This window comes from Saccostrea cucullata, unplaced genomic scaffold, assembly GCF_032062105.1.
Source record: "Saccostrea cucullata isolate Sc308-1 unplaced genomic scaffold, CSIRO_AGI_Scuc_v1 ctg613, whole genome shotgun sequence".
NCBI lineage: Eukaryota > Metazoa > Mollusca > Bivalvia > Ostreida > Ostreidae > Saccostrea > Saccostrea cuccullata.
Window position 1 is genome coordinate 162,188 of NW_026923726.1, and position 17,952 is coordinate 180,139.

Sequence of the window (17,952 nt, forward strand, 5' to 3'; positions counted from 1 at the left end):
AAATAAATGAAACAACACACAAAACTCTAGGATTTATTTATAAATTCAAGTTATAGAAAAATTTCGTCCGAATTTCCCGTCCGTCCGAAATTACCGGCATTTAAAGAGTTACGACCGCCTTTTAAATTTAAAAACAGCAATTTTTGCATCCGTCTGACCTACTTATTATTAAAACAATCGGTATCATTAATTGCCAACTGACGATAATGCTAAATTCTACCCATTTAACTATGTCGGGGGCTTTAAGAAATTTAAATAAAATAGTCTTGCATCTTTTAATATTAAAAAATTAAAGAAATGGTATAATTTGAGTTTTTGCAGGATCTTATGAATATTAATGAGAGGTAAATCACGTGTGAGCAACCTCATGAATAAACTGCACGTCATTTCTCCATATGCGATGTAAGAAATAGATCATTGCCAAAGTTCAGTTCATTCTAGGAATTTCCTCCTATGTATAAGGAGCACCGAAAAGATGGTACCATGATAAGACATATATAGCATTAAAATTCAAAAGAATCAAGTGAAGTAAAACAGTTGTAAAAACTAATCTAATATTGTGCAGTAAAATATAATTTTAACATATTTTATTATTTACTTATCCTACATTTAAAAAAATAAATATTTTTAAAAATCTAAGTTTTATTGGTTGTAGACTATAGACATTTTTGAGTCTAACTGTATGGCAGTGTGGGGCAAATATCATCTAGACCTACGTTGCCAAAGATTGCAATTGTCAGACAATCTTAAAGATATCGGGATCGGGATTTAAAATATTTATATCGACCAATCGCCTTCTTTGCGCCAAAATACAAACAGTGATGATTCAAACAACCAAAATCTGATGTTACTTGAATGCTCATAATGGAAAAACTTAATTCGGCCAAAGTAAAGAAAGGTAACAAATAATTCACCATTGAATGTACCATTGATTAAATAGAGTTTTCAAACGTGTGCAACGCACAATATTGATGAAATGAGGCTTACATAGTGTGTCAAGACTAGGAGTTCACAAAAACAGTCCAGTCCAATACGAAAAATCGTAATATTACTAAAATTCGTAATATAAGCAATTTCTAACTCTTCTAAGAGTTACTTCCCTTTTTTCTGATACAACCTCTTTGTTATGTTTCATCAGAGATTATTGGTCTCTGGTTTCATCATTATGATATCGTGGATATGTATGGTTAGTGCATTTTCTTTGATTTGGTGCATTTGATCCAAGTGCAAGCGGATTCAGAGCCTAGTGAGAGTCTTACAAGTTATCTCTCGTAACATCTCGTTGTTTGAGATGAGGGTCTGATTTTCAGGGTAGACTTCGGGAAAAATATAGGGAATTCGGGGATTATAGACCATTGTGACAAGCTTGAGGATACATTGAAATTTTATGGAAAATTGTTTCTCTCCTTGGGAAAATTCTTATAAAAGAATAATAAAACAAAATGTTCACTCACCCATTACCATTGTTACTTTCTTCTTGCATTTCCATACTTTTCGATAGACGTCACTGACCAAAATGACCACGTGATACTAGTACCATTGGGGCATAATGTATTTCTGACATCATACTTCCATAAACATCATTCAGTTTCTTTCAATGCTTTATTTTGTCTTGCATTACGAAAACTCGTAATATAGTCTCTCTCAACTTGCTTTATTACGAGTTTCCGTAATTTAACTATATTATGAAAAATAGTAATATAAGAATAATATTACAATATTTTGTAATATTACGATTTCTTGTAATATTACTATATTTCGTAACATTACGATTTTTCGTATTGGACTGGACTGAAAAATGAAAAGAGAACATTACATTTACAACAATTCAACGAATGTTACATGTAAGTGTCAGTTTTCACGTGTATTGAATTTGTACAACAGTGTTTAGTAAAGACACTGTTCTATTAAGACAGAAGCTGTGACAAGTCGCTAAAGTAATGATAAGTGGTGTTATTTGTAAACAAACATGACAAATGTCTGCTTAGATTTGCTCAAGTCTGTATGTTGTAGTGCTCTCTTTCATACAAACATAGATCTGAGGCGTCAGAAGCAAATTGAAAAGGGGGGGGCTAAACATACAAAAAAAAGATAATGATCCCCAAATGGCAATTTTCATTGCTTATAATCTTTGCCAGGTTCCGACACCTTTGTAAACATTGAAAGTTATGACAGAGAGCAGAGGAAGCAATCCTTGCCAGGTTCCAACGCCTTTGTAACATTGAACTATGACAGAGAGCAGTGGAAGCAAATAAGAACAATTTAAGATAAAAATTATGAAAAAATAAACAATAAAAACATAGAGACTCTAGCAAGTCTAATGTCAGCTGGACTTTTAGCTTTGTATGTGATTGGTGTTTATATTACAGACACTTGCCTATTTGGGTCTTGGTTTGTAAATATGCATTGGCGTCGGAAGCAAATTGAAAGTGAAGGGATAAAAATGTAAACATGTTAAAAAGAGGAAAAAATGAAATTGTGTTCATTGTCCAAACTCGAAAATCCTATTTCAGGAGGGGGGATATTTAAATTGTATTTTAATATTTATTACCAGTGAATTCAATTTATAATGATTTGACAATGTGTATTTTATAATTATTTATATATACAGCAACAGAATTTCTTGAAAAATGGAAGAAATTTCAGGAACAAAAGAGACATCCTCTGTCAACAAAGTTGACAGCCCAAGATGATATTGAGTAAGTGTCTTGTTCAGCTTGAAAATTACCCACCGTCCATATTTCCCAGCCTTGGAATGCTTTGAGGATTTCACACTGAAAGTTTGTCTTTCATCCATTTCATTCTGTCTTTATAGAAAATTTAATTCTATTCAACTTACCATGTCTGACAAATGCTTCTATGACAATTAATCAATTGTGAAGGTTTGAATATCTAAAAATCTCAAAATTAAATTAAATGAAAGGTTTCTAAAAAATGTAAAGTTTAAGTTCAAACAAGTCCATCACTTCATGGGCAATGATCAATGATATATGCTCAGTATTCTTCATAATGTTTTGCAGAAAGAAGAAAGCAGGAAAGAAGGTTGTGGCATCGCGATATCTTAGCCACAGATCTGAGTCCAATGTACCAAAGGAGCCCACAGCTCCCGCACAACAGTCCAAGGTCCAGAAACGAATATCTATCTTACCTCAGAAACAGACTAATGGAACACCAATGAGGTATCTATTACACCCCCACCAACCCCCAATTTAAAGACAGTGTTAGTATAGGAAATTTTTCTGCATTTGAAATATTCTCTCTAATTCTAGAGTTATTTTGTTTCAGAAAGATTATTTAATCCCTCAATTGTCCTCCAAGACTACATTTCTAAGTTGTGTTTGTATTTACTTCAGCAGAATACGGTATAGTAAAGACACTCTGTGGAGGGATGAATTTAGTATTTCTTTGTTTCAGCATTAAATTAGAGCGATGGAAAAAGAAGAAAGAAAATGAGAAGGAGAACCGGGCTATCCCGAGAAGTGTGAGGTATGTATTGAGGTGTGACATATGTATAGAGAAATGTGAGGTATATGTAGAGAAGTGTGAGGTATGTGTAGAGAAGTGTGAGGTATGTGTAGATGTGTAGAGAAGTGTGAGGTATGTATTGAGGTGTGACATATATATAGAGAAATGTGAGGTATGTATTGAAGTATAACATGTATAGAGATATGTGAGGTATGCTTGTGTATAGATGTGTGATATTGGGGGTATGTATAGAAAAGTGTAAGGAATCATTCATTAGTTATGTATAGAGTCTAAGAGAGGAGTAATAGAGAGAGGTCTCAAATGTGAAATGTAATTTTAAGATGGAACTTTTCCAACAGGAGATTGAAATTCAATGATACACAAGCAATTTTGATGTACTAAAGTTCCATATTAAATTTGATCATGGGGAAATGTGGGAAAACTTGTTTTGCTTGATAAAGTACAAGTATAAAGAAAAATGTGATATATCAATTTAGAGTTATCTTTCTTTGCTAACAATCATAGCTGCAAATGTATTAATTTTGAATGATGGTAATGCTTTTAGAAAGAAGACACAGACCCCTTTCAAATCTGCTCAGAAGTATACTCATGTGAAATCAAAGTTCATGACTGCAAGTTCTCAAAAGACTGTTCAGAGGGAGGTCAACCGAAAGACGGAGAAAGAAACTGTGAAGAAAGTTCTGACATCAACCATGAAATCTGTGTCCATAAAGACAGTTTCCTCCGAAATGACAAGAGTCACGAAGTCCACATCCCAAACTAAGCCAACAAACTTAACAAAAACTTCTGGTGCTAAGAAAAATTTTGCCATGTCCTCACCAAAGAAATACAAATCCAGCCATTTTCAGTTCAAGGTCGGTGATTCAGAAACAAAGGAATTAAAAAGGAGACATTCGGACCTGGAATCAAGGAATACAAAAGTCACACGGAGCATTCTGAAGAGGAAATCTTGCCTGCCTAGCTTGTCTGATGAAGCGTTAGTACCAGATTCACAGACGCCAAAAACACCGGGTCACAATGTTAGGTTTGTCTCCCCTGTCAAACGAAAACCAGACACCCAGACACTCAAGAAAACACCAGTACGCCATCAGCATAGATCTATGAGGTAAAGTTTTATGTATGTCTGTTCACAGTAGAAACTGATATTTGTATTAGCTTTTTTCTTCTTCACCTTTATTGAATCGAGATTAACATATAATGGGTGTATCATTTTGCAAGACACTGCTCACAGTACACTGTAAGGTTTATTATGATGAACAGTGTAGGATATTAATTTTTTGCTTCTTTTCCGAATTAAAAGAGGGAATTTCTTTGAGAATTCTTATAAATCCGGGTCATTTTATTCCTTTACCATTAGAGCTTCTGTCTTAACAGAGATTTCTTATTTTAATAGTATATGTAACTTTTCTTATAGAACAGAGCTGGAGGAATGGCTGAAGAAAAAAGGGAAGACCCCCAGTGGGTTCCGACATCTACGGTGTTTTGATGCCTCACTCTCAGCCAAGAAGAAGTCTTCAGAACAGTGCTATACTGAGGAAAAGACACACAAGGTAGGGAAACATTGTTATTTGAAGTAGGGCCATCCTTAAAAATTTTGTTTTTTGCGGTAACGCGCCTCGTCATTTTAGGTGTGGGTAGGTAGGTATGCTTATTTTTTTTTTTGTTGAGACAAAAAGTCAGAAATAAATTTAGATTACATAGAGGTATTAACTATGTCTTAGATCTTACTAATCAAACAAGAAAAATTAAAGCATTCTAAATGAATTCAATCTTTTATTGCTCATATATCAGAACACATCAGTTCTTTTTTAAAAACAGCGTAGGTGCAATGGAGACGTAAAAAAAATATCAATCGGATAAAAATGGATACGTAAAAAAAAAAAAAAAAATTTTGAACCGATAAAAATAATCCAGTAGGGTGGATTTTGGTGAGTCGGTAGCGTTACCGCAAAAAAACAATTTTTTAAGGATGGCCTAGGAAGGCAGTTTTTTCCCGCATTTTATATATCTGTTAAAAGTGGATGTACTGATGAATAAGCATCTTTGAAATCACACATTTTCATGGGGGGAGGTAATTTTTTTATGGTATGAAGAAACCCTTAAAATCAAGTCCTCCATGTTATGCTGAATAGTAAACATATAACAAGGCAACGCCATTTTAACCACGAAGTCAAGTCTTCACAAACGTTTTGTTTCCTCATAGTTCATACCATAAAAATTTGACACTGCAAAAATGTTAAGTTTGATTTAAAAATATGAGAGGACAAGTGTTAGAGGTTAGATGAAATTTTCTTTGGATCAAAATACACTTGCATTCATATTAAGTGTTTAGGTTTTTCTTATAGGAGGAAATTAAGCCCAGATCATCAGTGGTACTGAATCTGGAGGACCACTTCAATGCTGAGGACTCCATTACCAGTGAGGACACTAGTATTATTTTAATTAACAGTTGCAAAAAGTTAAATCTCCATGTTCTCAGTAAGTGTACCATTTTTATGAGGCTGTGTGTACACAGTAAAATATATTACTACTGGTCCTCCATTTGTAACTCAAAAGATATCCCATTGTAAATTAAGCATTTAGTGTTCTATAAGTTTACCACCTGGTATGTGTATTTCATTTTGACATTTGACTCAGGATTAATTTATGTTTTTGGCCAATAATGAGCTGTCTATTAATTTTTTTGACATTCACAATAAGTAAAATCTATGTGAGTCTCATGTAATGTTCAGGTTTTTATAAAATATGTGGATTTTAGCAAAATATATTTGCAACTGGAAATCCCTGCATAAAATATGTGAAATTCCTTTCCATGCTGTTTCCATATATCATGTAGTCCATTTGCTTGTGTACCATCCTTAAAGGTGTACAGTACTTAGGGAAAGCAAAAAATAATTTTAAATTCTTCTTTGGTACATTCTATTTCATTTCATCTTCCTTAACATACAATTCAAGTTCATGGCTCAAGATTTTTAAAGAACCAATGTATTACAAATAGCTGATGTAATAATAGATAGTCTATAAGAAGATTTTGCAATAAAGATTCTTAACGGAATTAATTCACAATTTCTTAACTTTGAGGACTATTTTTCAGGGCTGTCCTCTTGAGGACACAATGAAGTGGCTGGATTCCATCGAGGACAACATCACCATGGCCTCGTCATCTGCCAGGTTCTACATCTGTAAAGCCAAGATCCTCAAGAGCACCAACAACCTGGAAGAGGTCCTCCAAGTGTTTGAAAAGGCAGTTAAAAACAGTGCCCAAGTATGAATCATCAAGAACATTATCTTGATTTATTTTAAAAACAAAGTCATTGTAGTGAATAATAAAACTTGGAATGGCTACATTGTAGCTGTAATGAATCATTGTATTGAGAGTTATTTTGCTGGGTATTTTTTTTTTGGTGGTGGTGGGGTATCATTTAAGAAATAATACACATTACTGTAATACCTTTTTCCAAGGTATTGGAGTTCAGTTCATATTGATGGAAAACTTTAATTTTTTTTTTCAGCCAGCAGAAGACTTGGCCAGGTCTTTGACTGAGATTATAACAGAAATCAGTCTCGAGCGTGAAAGGAAGGCTCGTTTAAAGAGTGCACTCGACAAGGCAGTGGAAGATGGAAATGTGTTTGAATCCAGCACGATTAAATATTGTGTCAGACAACTTACTCCACATAAGTACAGGTAAAATGCTAAGTAAACTTGTAATTTAAAACTTCTAGAATGAAAAATGATAAGTACATTATCTCACCTTTTAGTTGTGCAATATACCTAATTGATTTTTTACATTGCTATTAAATGTGGTGGATGTATTTTTGAGTTGTTTGGGCCTGTAAAACCCGAAAAAATATTTTAGAAATTTCACATTATCATAATGTGGAAAATCAATGGACCTCTGTAATGGTGGACTGTGTATATATTTGAAGCTGTAATAGTGTTATTTTGAATAGAGCAAAAACTGCAATTAGAACATTATAATTCAATATACACTGAAATAGCTTTTTTATAAAGTTTAAGTATTTATTTTAGGGCTGTGAAATTTCTACTGATCAGTAGCTTAAACAACATCAATAACATCTCCTATGTTTCAATATAACTTGGCATACAAGTAGACTACACTAAGATACACAATTCTCTGTGTCGGTTTTTGATTTCGATGAACGGTGTTGCTATGGTTACTAAAAATAGAAATTTCTGTGAAACTACTCTGATTTCAATATAACTTGGCACACAAGTAGGTACACAATTCTCTGTGTCGGTTTTTGATTTCGATGAACGGTGTTGCTATGGTTACTAAAATAGAAATTTCTGTGAAATTGTTTCAAAATGTTACTTCTACAGTTTTGGTCTGATTTCAGTATAACTTGGCACACAAGTAGACACTCTACAATACACAAGTCATTATGAACATTATTATATATTGAAAGAAATTTCTGTAAAATATTATCAAAATTTTTTTTTTTTAGTCTGTATTGTAAACCTATTTTTATGTTTGGAGAAATTTTAATTCGTGTGTTTATCACGAATATTTTTTAGTATATTTGTCTATTAAAAACAGATGCAAAGGCTTGATCGTGAAAATTAATCGTATAAAATTAAAGAACATCGCAATGATAAGTCATGTAATCTGGCATGCAAGTAGACTACACTAAGAACATAAAGAGACTTAAGAAACTTTCTATTTATTGCTGTTGTAAATAAAAGCTTAATGCAGTACTTTTTTTTTTGCTGTAAGTAAAAACCAGTAGAGCTGCAGTCTTGACAGAGACTTCTGGTTTAATGCTCCAAATGCGGTTTAATGCTCCAAATGCATTTTCTATAAAATTAGAGAAGATTCATTACATTGCAATGATAAGTCATGTTCTTTGCACTGTCTTTAAATTGACTTCAATTATCTTTCTTTACATGTCTTACCTTAGACATGTAGAATGTCAAATATTTTACAGATAAGACACTTTTAAGTTTTGGCATAAAGTAGAACTATTTCTTTGAACTGCAAAACAGTTTGAATTTAAAAAAAAAAAAAAGAGTGCTTAATCATTGTTTATTTATCATTTCCAGAAAAAGACCGTCAGGTGGTTTCGATGACTTCTCACCTTTGCCCTGTAAAGTTGTCACTCCAGTCCGTAGGTCCACTCGCCGTAGCCTGAGTGGTTTACCAGATCAACTCCAAGACAAAACCCCCGTGTACACCGCGCTAGAGGACATTCCATCTCCAGAGAGAAAAGGGACTCTGTTTCAGTCAAATTCAGCCCTAGACACAGATCTAGATGAGGACCTGTAGTATTATAATTGTCTTTTGTATTGAACATAGGGCATCAGCAATTTGTAACACATTCACACAGCAAGCACCCCAACCCCCACCACCCCGAGTATAAAAGAATTTTAAATGCTGGTTATTCTGTTCATTTATTAGGATTCTCAGTAATAAAGTTGATAAGAAATATCCGAGTCATTTTTATCACAGCTTTGTTTGATGTGAAATATGCTATGCTAATTAATTATATATTCTGCTATGGAATTTGGTTGTTACACTAGAATAACTTTTATGCATTGTACTCTATTTCTGAAAAATATAAAACTGTTATTTTAGCTTTCATAATTTTATTATTTATTCATGTCAAAGAGATGTCACACAGGTTTATTTGATATTTTTATTTGTTTAGCAATGTTTGTGAGAAATTCAAAATGTGTTGATGAAAAGGATTATTAGGCACACTGTTAACAACTTTTTAAAATGATTTTATTTGTAAAGTTTATGACTGGGTAGAATACCTACAAAAAAGAAATGGCACTGATTTTATATGTCAACTATATATAAATACCTGGTATTTATATCATTACTAGTGTAAAGGTGTTGGAATATTTTTCTAACCATATTTAATTTCACAGTTGGTAAAAATGAACACACATAATTTTCATATTTATAGTTCTTATATAAGGTACCAAGAATCAATATTGTCATTTATTGTAATATTTTTAGAAATAAATACTACACTTAGATATTTGTGATCTTTTAAAATTAATCTGACTTTGTACCAGTTTGAGAAAAACTACAGTGAAACATGTTTAATATGGACATTGTGTATTTCAAAATCATGCCTAATACAATGTTAACAAAGCTGTGTCTGGAGTGTCTGGATTAGACAAGTTTTACTGTATTAGTAATATTTCAAGTCCTAACATTGAAATTTTAATTTAACAATGTTTATTTGAAATAATTTTATAGATGTTAAAAACATAGAGCATAGTGGGGTGTCGCCGCGTCACATCGGAACGCCACGTTTTAAATTGTATTTTTTCTTAATGATATTGACTGTTAGATGATTGTTTTTACCAGTAATGAACATGTAAATCACAGGCCAAAAAATTCAAAATTCTCTGAAATTAGTTTTAATAAATATATTCAACTTTATATAATGTTATTCCAAACATTAATTAAAAAGTTAATTAATAAAATATTGTAAATCATAAGAAATGTATTGTTTTTGTAATTAAAAAAAAGTCTATCTGTTAAAAAAAGCATTTATGAAAAGGGGTATAATAGTACCAAGAATTCATGTGGAATTGGTTAATTGTTTGCGAATCACAAATATTTTTTTGAACTGTATGACGGTGTGTATCCGTCATATGACGTTACTTTTGCTGCTATATATTAAACCCGTATTTAATCATGTATAATTTTGTTGCTTTAGATTTATAATAATTTTAAGTGTTGGTACTTTTTATCATAACAAAAAATGGCCTTTCAAAAAAAATGGCCTTTCAAAACTTTTTACTATGCTGTAAAATCTACCTAATAACACTTCCAGCAATGTACAAATTGGAGGATTTTTTCCGGGGGGGGGGGGGTGTAAAGGATAACCTTGCAGGAACAATACTAGTAAACAGTTCCATAAGGCATTTTTTGAAAATTTTTTTTTACTAGGGGTTCGTGTTTCCAGTGGGCAAGATCCAATAACATCTTTTCCTCACTTTACTGTATGAATCAGTATGAAAATACTGGAGGGGCGGATGCCCGCCTCCTGTTAGATCTGCAGAGTTTGGGGGGTTATGAGGGGGTTTGATCTCACAGTAATGCTTCTTTTCAAAAATAAAATCTCACATGACTTGGTAAAGAATTTTATTATGCATTTTTAATTAATCAAAGCAGACTGTGCTCTTCGTCAGCTCGGGATCTTGATATAAGTCCGTCGTCTATGTATCCGAGAATTGAGACCGGACTACCTACACAGCATTACTGACACGTCGTCCTGTCCTGTGTAGATGCGGATCATTCACAGACGACTTGTAAATGTTGAAAATATCGTTGTGGCTTTTGATACTCTTTATGGTTTCCCTGCTTTCTGGAAGGAACGTCGGCGATACCCTGGCTAGAGGTAACGGTTTACCTTTCCTAGTGAACACGTCCAAGGGATGTAGTTGGGGTTTCAGTTCATGAACGTTCTCATACACGTCTATTGGATGAATAGCGTTTCTCTTCATATTTGATTTAGAGTGTGTATTATTTGTTTCAATGGTTTTATCACAGTTGTCGTTGGTTTGAGATTCTCTAGGGTTGATTTTCCGTTTTAGTTTTTTGACGTAACGCCATAAGCAGCACGTCACTATGGTTGACAGAATAAGAAAGCTTCCAGCAATCGCTAACACTACTGGCCAGGTTTCGGGGGCACTTACGTGGATTTGTACGTCCTTAAAAAATAAATAAATAATAATATAAATTTATACGCTTTCAAATGCCTCTAAAATTTAAATGTACAATTCAGGAATTTGAAAATTGAATTTTCTCATTACATGCTTTTCTCTTATAATAGAATACAAAGTTAATTAATGATCAGTAACCTTTCGGTGTATCATCTTTTTTTAAATGAATTGGTATAAATTGCCACCAACATATATATCAGTATATATATATACTTAATAGAAGAATTGCTCTTCACCACATGTTGTATTCTGTCTATTACTTTAATATTATGTTTATATGTAATTATATATGTTATATGTTTATGCCTAAATTGGTATATATTCTTTTGAGTCATTAACTACTGTAATCTGGACATTTGAATGTAATACATTCACACTTACCGGAGTCTTTGGTGTGTGCATATGGTGACGATTCGGCCTTTTCTTGATTTGTCCGTATACACTCTCCCTTTTATTCCCAACTCCAAAAGAACCAAGGCCTTCATGCTACCTCGTCTTCTATTCAGTGGTTGGACTTGCAGATGGATGTATTCACTCATTATCAGAATTTATCCTAAATATCCATTATCATTATTATCAGAGACTTGGAAGATCAAAAGCCAAGGATAGGGTAGGCGCCGGAGTTAAATCAGTTAGTTGAGTTAAATCATCTCAAAAAGAAATCCCAGTCACTGGGACACGAGAGGCTATGACGTCATTCAGGAGTAGTTTTCAATACCCAGGAAAAATTAACCCGAAAGAAATGTCAAAATAACACTATACAGCCTATCTCTCGGAAGACTTGCTATTAAAGTAACGAAGCTTCTGGTGTCTTTGTGATGTTTATCTGACTGTCTTACAGATTCGTTGCATCCCCTCCACCTTAAGTAGCAATATACCTTCATCACCTGCATACGGAGCTTACAGATTTCAGTTGATTAGGTACGCAAGAGCATGCTCTTCGTATGAACAATTCTAGAACGAGGTAAATTATTGACAAGCAAGTTGATGCAGGGGATGACAAATCTCATTTCCAAATATAGATTTTAGGGTATAGACATTGAACATTGCTTAGTAGGTTTAGTATCAAAACTTTCCACAAATTCACGTAGTATTTTTTATATAAATTTAGAAATGGGTAAAGTAGGGCAGGCAAAAAATGCAAAAAGTAGTGGAGTTTGGGAAAAAAAATTTCAGCCCCTGTGATGTAACAAGAATTTCAGCAATCTCGGTTTAAGTCCCCCCCCCCCCCCCCCCCCCTTGTCAGCAAATAGGATTTTCGTCTTTGGACTTTTTTCAGACAGGAAATTTCCTTTTTTTTTTTTTTTTGCTTGTCAAGTTTTTTTGGAAGGTATAAAAAAATTTTATACACTTAGCCCCCCCACTTTCAATTTGCTTCCGGCGCCAATGCGGAGCTTACAGATCTCAGTTGATTAGATACGCAAGAGCACACTCTTCGTATGAGCAATTTCTAGATCGAGGTAAATTATTGACAAACAAGTTGATGTAACAAGCATTTCAGCAATCTCGTTTAAAGTCATCATTTCGTAAGTTCTATGGTCGATACAATGACCTTGTCAGCAAATACAATTTCTCATTGAGTTAAATGCTGAAAAATAAAGGACAGAATTTTTTTTCACACATTGTGCTAAATACCTGCAAAGTTTACGAAATATTTTTTTATGAGGAGTTATACAAAAAAATATTCACATACCTAATAATAAACGTATGTGAATATTTTTTTATGAAAAGAAAAATAAGTAACGTCAGGTGCCTGTGGTTTTTCATACTAATGGGTAGTCTATTATTTATACACTGAATTGACGACAGGTTTTTCCGTTATTTCCCGATCATGATAAGGAGCACACGGCGGGTGTGACCGGTTGGAAGGGGATGCTCACTCCTCCATGGTACTTGCTTCCACCTCTGATGTTTTGGAGGTCCGTGTTTGCTCTACTCCTATTTTTTATTGTGTTATGGACTTTTGATCTAGATAAGATACTGTTCGTTATCTTCATTTGTTTCATTGATCACATTTAATAGCAGTTAATCTCCAAGAGTCGTAGATGTCTGTGCCATCATGGTTTTGAAAATAAGTAAGATACAGCCCAACCTAATAGATCAGTGTCTGTTCTTGTAACGTTGGTTATGATCGGTTTGTGTAAGTGAGAGGCAGGGTTCAGGTGAGCGGAACAGAGATATTCCCCTAAAAGGAGTGACGTACTTTCTGCAGACCCTAACACCTGTTGTCGGTATCTGTACACTGAACCATTTGTGTTCCTTTATAAATAAGAAACCTTTTGTTTATTTTGAAATGAATCTACGACATCCATGGTTAACCCAGAATGATAAAGTACAGTACGCAAAACAATTAACTAATGACGACAAAGAGGTTAAGAAGAAATACATGTATATTGATTGCCAATATTGTAAACTTTACTTAGCAAACAAATCTATTTAAAGTAAACATCTTCTAAACAATTTTCGAGAGAATTAAGAATTTAATGAGTTTAGAGGGTTTCTATAGTGGAATAACCTTGATGAGTACGGAGTTTAGACACCACCCTTTTCCGGTGGATGGCTGCACGGTATTACGGACTTTGACCATTGTATACTTCGGGCATTTCAGTGGGATTAGATGAATCTGAAAGATGTGTAATGTGCAAGATGAAGTATATTGTAATATTATACTTTCATATAAATTACTTGAATCCTCGAGAAACATTTGAATATAACCTGCATGTCTGTCCAAAAAAAGTGCGCGGAATTTATTGCACGGTTCACTGTAATATGTATTTTTATAAAACATTCAGTTTAATATAATAAATATTGCACGTAGTATGTTGCACATAGTATATGTGAACGATGACCACACTCTTTAAGCGTCAGTTTCAGAAAATCGTTTGTGTAGCACCCCCCTCCCCCACCCCCATTCTTTTTCAAAATAACTACATGTTTTAGATTTTTATACCCCCCGCAAACGAAGTTTCTATTCATATCCGTCTGTCCGTCTGTCTGTCATAGATTTTGTCCGGACCATTACTCAGAAACTATTGGAACGATTTGTCTGAAAATTTGTACACATATTATTCCTTATATGAAGTTGTGCACCTGATATTTTCATCTTGATTGGATTATTATTTTGAATTTTACAGGTATTTTTTTCATTTTTATTACAGAAACTATTGCACTGAAAATTTGTACACTTATTATTCACCATATGAAGGTGTGCACCTGGAATTTTCAAAATTTTTACAGGCTTTATTTTTTATTTTAATATATAGTATAATAAAATTGTGTAATTATCATAGTGTTAAAAACAGTTTTTACATTGCACAGAAGATAATGTAATTTCATTTGTCTCTTGGGAATAATGACTGGACATGCATCCAGTTAAAGATAAATTAATGAGTTTGGTGTTGGAAGTTGTAAAGGCATATCTCTTATCAAGTGTGTGTTATCTATCTGTGCGTAATTGTAATTTACTGTCTGTGCACTTCATTACGATGCTCTTTATTTTCAAAATGCATTTCAAATTGATATATCAAGATTAATTTAATTCTGTAAGCATGAAGAGAGACATAACACATAATTACAATATATTTTTTTAATGCAGTAATAAAAAAAAATTAAATGAAAAAATTAAAACAAAATGTTACAATGGAACTACAATGTATTAGTTTTGATGTTTCATTTGGTTGCACCTTTGTGTCATTCATTAAGAAACATGATGAACAATTGTATTTCATTGCAAATTTTTCAAAATAAATACATGTTTTAAACTTTTTATTTTTACATCAATCTTGGCATGCTTAAATTGTTCTCTTTGCAAACTTGGCATTGTATTTCTAATAAAAGATACTGACCACTTCAGTCTTTGTACATAATTATTTTTTCTATCTATTTGAAAACGTGTTTGAAATCAATCCATGCATGTATTTAATTTAAATTTGAAAACACGCAGAAAAAATAAAATCAGAATTCCGCATCTACACTTTTTAAGAAACAAATATTAATTTTAAAATCAGACTAAAACATTGGAATAAATTGACCACGTAGTTAAGCCCCAATTAAGATAACCACCCAACTTTACGCAGCGACAAATTAAACAGAGAATTTCCAATAAAGAAAAACTTGTCAGTTACTATCCGGACTTTCACCTTCTAAATCATTTTCGTGATTCTACGAACGTATATATCTAAAGATATATCTCCGACCAAACATGGACAAATCCCTTAGCTTGGCGTTTATCTTCTTGTATTGAATAATATAAAACCGATATCACTTTTAAAGGTTTATGCCAGAATTCGATACCGTAACTCGCCATGCAATTAAACATTGGAACCGCGGTGTGGTCACAACCAAAACTCTCTCTTGGAGAGGCGAAAGATACTGTACGAATTATGACACATTCATTAGGTTAACAGCATCAGAAATTCTGTTATTTTATGGACTGTGGCTTTGTTGTAACAATTTTTCATAAAACCTTTTTGGCAACTAATAAATCACAGGATCGATATTGGAGCTAGGAACAGAAATTACGAGGTAAGAAAGTAGAAGTCTGAAGAGTTTTAACTGTGTGTATGAATTATTTGGCAAATGCCATGTTAATATCTGTAAATCTATTTTGCATACGGTATTCATTTTGTAGGGTTAGATATACGTGTATATGTACTTTTTAGAGTTTTCAATTAAGCAAATTAAAATCCAAGACGGTATTTTTGCTTTTTTGCCAACCATGATAGAATTATACTAAAAACAATCGTATCACTGAAAAACGATACCCTCTTTTTACACTGTATATAAAAGGGAAATATCTAAACCCTTTAATGTGTTTAGTGAGTTAATATGTTTACAGTAGCAATATTTTCTTAGTTAAAGATCTTATTAGTGGCCATAACTCTTGAAATCTGCCACTTTTACATGCTGTTGTTGATTCAGCTAAAACATAACCCTGTTGACGAAATGAATTTCTAAATCTATTTATTCTGTCTATGTCAACTATAAATGCTGTTAAGTGTGGAATTACCGTATCACAATTTGTGAAAAATCCAGTACAAAATAATGAAGAATTCATGAAATAATCTGATGTGATTGATTGAATACTTTCATTTTATATACTTTTTAATAATGAATGTCGATCATCGTTTGAAAGATCTCTTTAAATGGAAGTTGAACAATCTCCCTCCTACAAAAAAAAAAAACTCAACTTGATCGATTATATATGAAACGCCAATCTAAGTATAACAGATATATACTTTTTTTTTTATTCCATTACTTTTCTACTTCACAAAGCGTTATGCATTGTAGTTCAATATCGAGCATGCAGTTATGTTAATATCTTTACTCATATCAATATATTGCCAGCAAAGTCATTTTGCACCTCAAACAAATATAATATAGCTCGTAATTCCAGCTCACTTCAAACCATCCCAAGTGTTTGTTCAAGTAAATAGATATTTGACAAATGGTGCAAATACATGCCATTAAAATAATATATTAGAAAAACAGAGAATATGTTTTGTACGTGCTCAACTCTAAAGATAAAATACCACTTTTTCAAAAATGTTTAACATATTGCTTCCTCTATACATTTCCATTGAAAGATCTCAAATTAACCCCACGTGGTCCAAAAAGTGGGTCTCTTAATAAAGACACTTAGAAAATGCTGTACATGCTTTAAAAGACTTTCCAAAAATGTAGTCCATAGTTTCTGTCCGCTAATTTTTCCACTCGGAGTTAAAGAACTCGGGACGATAAACACGGAAAGCGATTTGGAGTTAATCCCCTACTTAGTAGCCATTGAAAGATCAATTGGGACCAGTGATTTGTATGAGCATCGATCAATCCCAGCCGTTTTGTACCTGTTACTTTCCACAATTACCTCCTTGCTTAGGCATTGTTGAAATTGCAATTCCATCCATTTGCTCATCAGCTGTTCAAACTATCTGTTTTCTAATGGCGCCAATATTATTTCGATTACTTCTTTTCTTTTTCGCTTGCCGCGCACCGGGTGACATCTTTATCAAGTGCAGCTCTTGTTCGCGGATTAACAGCAATCGTTACACGTGTTGTCTGGTCAACTTCTATGTTCATACTGAGAAAGGGAAATAAAATATCTAAAGTTCGAGTTGATAGGTTGATCGGGGACAACTATGGCTTTACTGACAATGTTTTCCTCCACCATTCTAATATCAAATTCAAGAAAATGTTTTTTTCACATACAACACACAGATCAAAGTAAATGATGTTTTTCATAAGTTAAAATATTTAATATTCTATCATAATTATTGTCGAACTATTTGTAGGGAACTGATCATGATCCTGGTATGAAAAGTGAAAGATTTGAGACAATAAACTGCCCCCCCCCCCCCCCCCCCCCCCCCCATCGGCGAGTTTACATGCGGTCTTGGACCCCAAGGATAGGATGATACCTTATAATTCCCTTGTTTATTTAACTTACACGTTCTGGCCATTACTTACACGTATATATACTTATAATATTCTGTTTAAAATATTAATCTAAATGTATTTTTCATGTTCAAACGATCGTAACATCAGTCTTTTGGTTCTGGAGTTTACATGGAGTTTTAAAAAAAAAGGGGGGGGGGGTTAGGTCGGCCAAATATCTCTCTACTTCGTTAGAGCTTCTTGGAATAGTTCAACCTTACACGCCCTAAATTTTACAAATAAAACATTCCTGCCAATGCAATCTATTTAACCCTTTAAAAAAATGGACCAGGGTGCAATGCATATTCCTCCATTTCGATACACACAATACT

General features: G+C 33.3%; 2 protein-coding genes across 2 annotated transcripts; one reads left to right on the top strand and one right to left on the bottom strand.

Annotated features, from left to right (window-relative positions):
* The first annotated feature begins 795 nt into the window (after window positions 1-795).
* Window positions 796-9,417, top strand: LOC134264769 (cytoskeleton-associated protein 2-like). The gene is made up of 10 exons (XM_062747051.1): window positions 796-898; window positions 2,612-2,699; window positions 3,021-3,179; window positions 3,415-3,486; window positions 4,031-4,591; window positions 4,901-5,036; window positions 5,832-5,989; window positions 6,529-6,751; window positions 6,999-7,171; window positions 8,549-9,417. The coding sequence occupies exons 1-10, from the start codon at window positions 856-858 to the stop codon at window positions 8,769-8,771; spliced, it is 1,836 nt and encodes a 611-aa protein (XP_062603035.1). The 5' UTR covers window positions 796-855; the 3' UTR covers window positions 8,772-9,417.
* A 1,297-nt stretch (window positions 9,418-10,714) lies between these two features.
* LOC134264763 (uncharacterized) lies at window positions 10,715-11,888 on the bottom strand. Its single transcript, XM_062747046.1, has 2 exons — window positions 11,573-11,888; window positions 10,715-11,179 (listed from the first exon to the last, which is right to left on the bottom strand). The coding sequence occupies exons 1-2, from the start codon at window positions 11,591-11,593 to the stop codon at window positions 10,715-10,717; spliced, it is 486 nt and encodes a 161-aa protein (XP_062603030.1). The 5' UTR covers window positions 11,594-11,888.
* Window positions 11,889-17,952: the final 6,064 nt, after the last annotated feature.